The sequence below is a fragment of the Benincasa hispida genome, chromosome 11 (genome assembly GCF_027475165.1).
Source record: "Benincasa hispida cultivar pf3 chromosome 11, pf3_genome.v1.1, whole genome shotgun sequence".
NCBI lineage: Eukaryota > Viridiplantae > Streptophyta > Magnoliopsida > Cucurbitales > Cucurbitaceae > Benincasa > Benincasa hispida.
Window position 1 is genome coordinate 43,331,499 of NC_143488.1, and position 3,377 is coordinate 43,334,875.

General features: G+C 31.9%; 1 protein-coding gene across 1 annotated transcript; it reads right to left on the bottom strand.

Moving 5' to 3' along the window:
• Window positions 1-1,210: 1,210 nt before the first annotated feature.
• LOC120091932 (uncharacterized) lies at window positions 1,211-3,014 on the bottom strand. Its single transcript, XM_039050101.2, has 2 exons — window positions 2,372-3,014; window positions 1,211-1,427 (listed from the first exon to the last, which is right to left on the bottom strand). Exons 1-2 carry the CDS (start codon window positions 2,809-2,811, stop codon window positions 1,211-1,213), a joined length of 657 nt encoding a protein of 218 aa, XP_038906029.1. The 5' UTR covers window positions 2,812-3,014.
• Between the last annotated feature and the right edge of the window lie 363 nt (window positions 3,015-3,377).

Genomic DNA, 3,377 nt, shown 5'->3' on the forward strand with positions numbered 1-3,377 from the left:
TCGATTCGGCCCACGGCGGCGCCCGGCGGGTAGAGATCGTCAGCGGCAAATGCAATGGTGGCCGTCCCGCCTCTCAGATCTACAGGTCGCCGAATGTGGATACCACTTCCAACCGGGTCGGGTCGGAGGCGAAGCGGAGGAAGAGGATCGCCAAGTATAAAGTTTATACGGTTGAAGGGAGAGTGAAGGATTCACTGCGGAAGGGACTACGCTGGATTAAGAATAAGTGCTCTCGGATTGTCCATGGATGTTGATTACCAACAAACAAATCCACGGTTCTCATTTTTTTCCTTTTTTTTTTTTTTGGTTAAAATCCTTTCTTGGTCTATGTATTTTTTTTTTTCTTTTGAGTTCTTATTTATTTTCAATCATATAATTTAGTTTTAGGTCATTTTGATTAGTTATTAGTTATTTCTTTTCTTTTCTTTTTTTTCTTTTAAGGATACAGTCTTGGTTTTGTATTGAAGGGTTATTATTTGTTAAATTTTCTCATACATTTTTAAAAGTATAGGAAATAGATAAAAGTTGGAATTACTTTGAGGGAAATGGATTTTTATATATATGTGTGTTGCAACGTAATTAATTTATTGATTAAATTGAGATTATTGCATATAATTCTTAGGAATTTTGACATGAAAATACTTAAAATTTTTCAATTTTCCCTTTTTATTTTCATTTTAACATTTAATGAAAGAGTGTACTGTTCAACATATTTCTGTTAAATATTATTTTGTTTTTATGAGACAAAATAATCAATTTAAGTTCTCTGAACTTTATTCTATTTGAGGATCAAAATTATTTTTATATTTATTTTGATAGTTTCTCAACTTAATATTCATTTTGAGGGTTTTGTGTATTTGATTTTTATGTACAATTTGGGAGAGTTAAGATCCAGAACACATTTTTAGTTTCATTTTATTTTCAAATGATGACGTATAAATCAATTGAGAAAAAAAATGAAAAAACCAAATATCTATGCTCTCATATGCATAAACACATCTAGATTAATGAACTAAAAATGCTCCATTAATATATAACATCAAACATCATAAACATTCTCACTTCATCACTAATTTTCTCTTTTTGTGCCCATCATAAACATTCTCATAATTCTACCTTATTAATAGCAATATCATCCATCAATATGAAATTTATTTTCAAAAACTTTATTCTCCAGTAGAATTATTTTCTATGACGCTAATTGGATATTTTAGTCAATTGATTTCTTAATCATTTCGTTGTAGCAGATATCTGAGTCAGAGCGTTGAAGCCTCATTTGTACGTAGAATTGAGCTATGAACATCTCTGCTTTGACATCAATCATCTCGTCCTCACCTTTCATGTTTGCATAGACTTTACCACTGTTTTCGTTTTCGTCATCTTGGTCATTTTGGTCCAGCTCGTGAAGGTTGATAGCAGAGGCATACCTGAATCAAGAAAAAATTGATTTATTTATTAATAACTTTTAACTAAAACTTTTAGGTTAAATCTTGATTTACCAAGATAGAAATTTTGTGTTAAATTATTTTAATGTCATTTTCCCCTTAGCGACTACTTAGGTTTTTGTTCTAATTGTATACTTTACAGTCACTCTATAGGTTAGAAGTTGAAATATTCCGATGAGAAAAAAGTGGGAGTGAATTTTGAGAAAATAAGGATTGTTTCATTTTCATTTTTTATGTTTTTTAAAATAAAAATTACAATTAAAAAAAACATAAAAATCTCTTTAGAACACTTATCTTTAAAGAGAGAAAAATCTAGACTTCTTTCCTAATTATTTGATCATTTGTTTTTGTTTTTAAAAATTAAGTCTATATTATCCACACTTTTTTATCATGATTTACATCTTCTTAAGTGAATTCTTAGCTAAATTCCAAAAATAAAAACAACATTTGGAAGTTATTTTTTTTAGTTCTCAAGATTTTTTAAGGCGTAAAACATAAATAATGTGTATAGACTTAATTTTTTAAAAAAAAAAACAAAAAACAAAATGATTATCAAATTGGATTTTAATTTTTCTTTTTAAAAAATTAAATCTATATCATCTGAATATCTTACTACAGTTTTCATTTATTTTAAGTCAAATAATTGAATTCTAAGTTCAAATTAAAAAAACAAAAACAATTTGTTTTTAGTTTTTCAGAAGTTGGTATTTTTTAAAATAACAAACAGTAGAAAATTTGATCCCGAAACTCGATCACCGAGAAAAGTTTCGCGTAATGAAGAATAATATGGGGATAGGGGACAGGAAAGTCACCCGACTCCGTAGACATCAATACTTATTAGTTGAGAATTGTTTTATGTTATCTTAATCTCGAAACCTTTACTTGTTGTACTAAGAAAAAGAAAAAGAAAAGGAAAAGCAATGTACCTGCTGCTCATGCCATCAACCGAAGAGGAGGAGGAATTGACATCCTCAAAGCTATCGACGGAGGGGGAAGGATGCAAGAGCGGCGGTGCAGGCTCCGTGGTCGGCAACGACGGAACAACTTGTATCGGAGGCGACTGATCGTCCCTCTGCAAATGCAAAGGCCGCATCGCCCCAATAAGCCGATTCCACATTCCTTTAGAAGCCACATCAACAGCAGGGTTCTTTGACTTTCCTGAGCGTCGGCGGAGGAGCATCAAAGCCACTTTCAAAATGTTAATGCTCTTCTTCTTCTTCTTCTTCTTTGTGATAAAAGAATCATCCACTTTGACATTGTTATTACTCTTGTCGTCATTGATTTGCAGGGGCAAATTAGGGAGCTCTGTTTCAGAAGAAGAAGAAGAAGAATTCACCGTCATTACACTAATGGGCTGCTCTGCCATTAACCGGACACGGATGGAAGATTTTTTCTTTTTTTCTTTTTATTTATTTATTTATTTTTTTTTTGGGTTTTGTATTTGATTTGATGGCTGCCTCTACCCTGCAAAATGCAGGGAGAGACGGGAGAGAATAATTAGTGAAATGGAAGAATGGGAGGGAGGGTTTTTTATACTAGTATGGACTTTAGTATTATGGTTTATTTGGAAATTGCTATAAAAAGATGGTGGTTCTGGTTCATTTTGGTGGGGGAAATTGTCGAGCAACTTTAGGATCACACCTTTACATTTTGTTTAGAAAGTATTTTGTGTCTTTACATTTGGCTGTCATTTAAAATGGTCAAAATCCCCCCTTTTTCCCCTACTTTTAGCAGTGTAAAACTAAACTGTTACCTATATTGCGTTACTCCCTTCTCAAAATCGGTTAAATTGCAAGTTTACTTTCCTACAAAACAGTTAATCAATCAGACTAATGTGATGAATACGTTGGTTAAATAATATTTGATTAAAAGCATGAATTAAATTATACAAGAAAAAGGAAGTCTTAGCAAAAGACATGCCATTGGGCCATT

Bases quoted from the DNA above. Each gene is read 5' to 3' on its own strand.
- LOC120091932 (XM_039050101.2), bottom strand. From the start codon at position 2,811: ATGGCAGAGCAGCCCATTAGTGTAATGACGGTGAATTCTTCTTCTTCT. The intron at 1,428-2,371 runs GTACATTGCTTT...TTCTTGATTCAG, and splicing joins GTTGATGGCATGAGCAGCAG to GTATGCCTCTGCTATCAACC.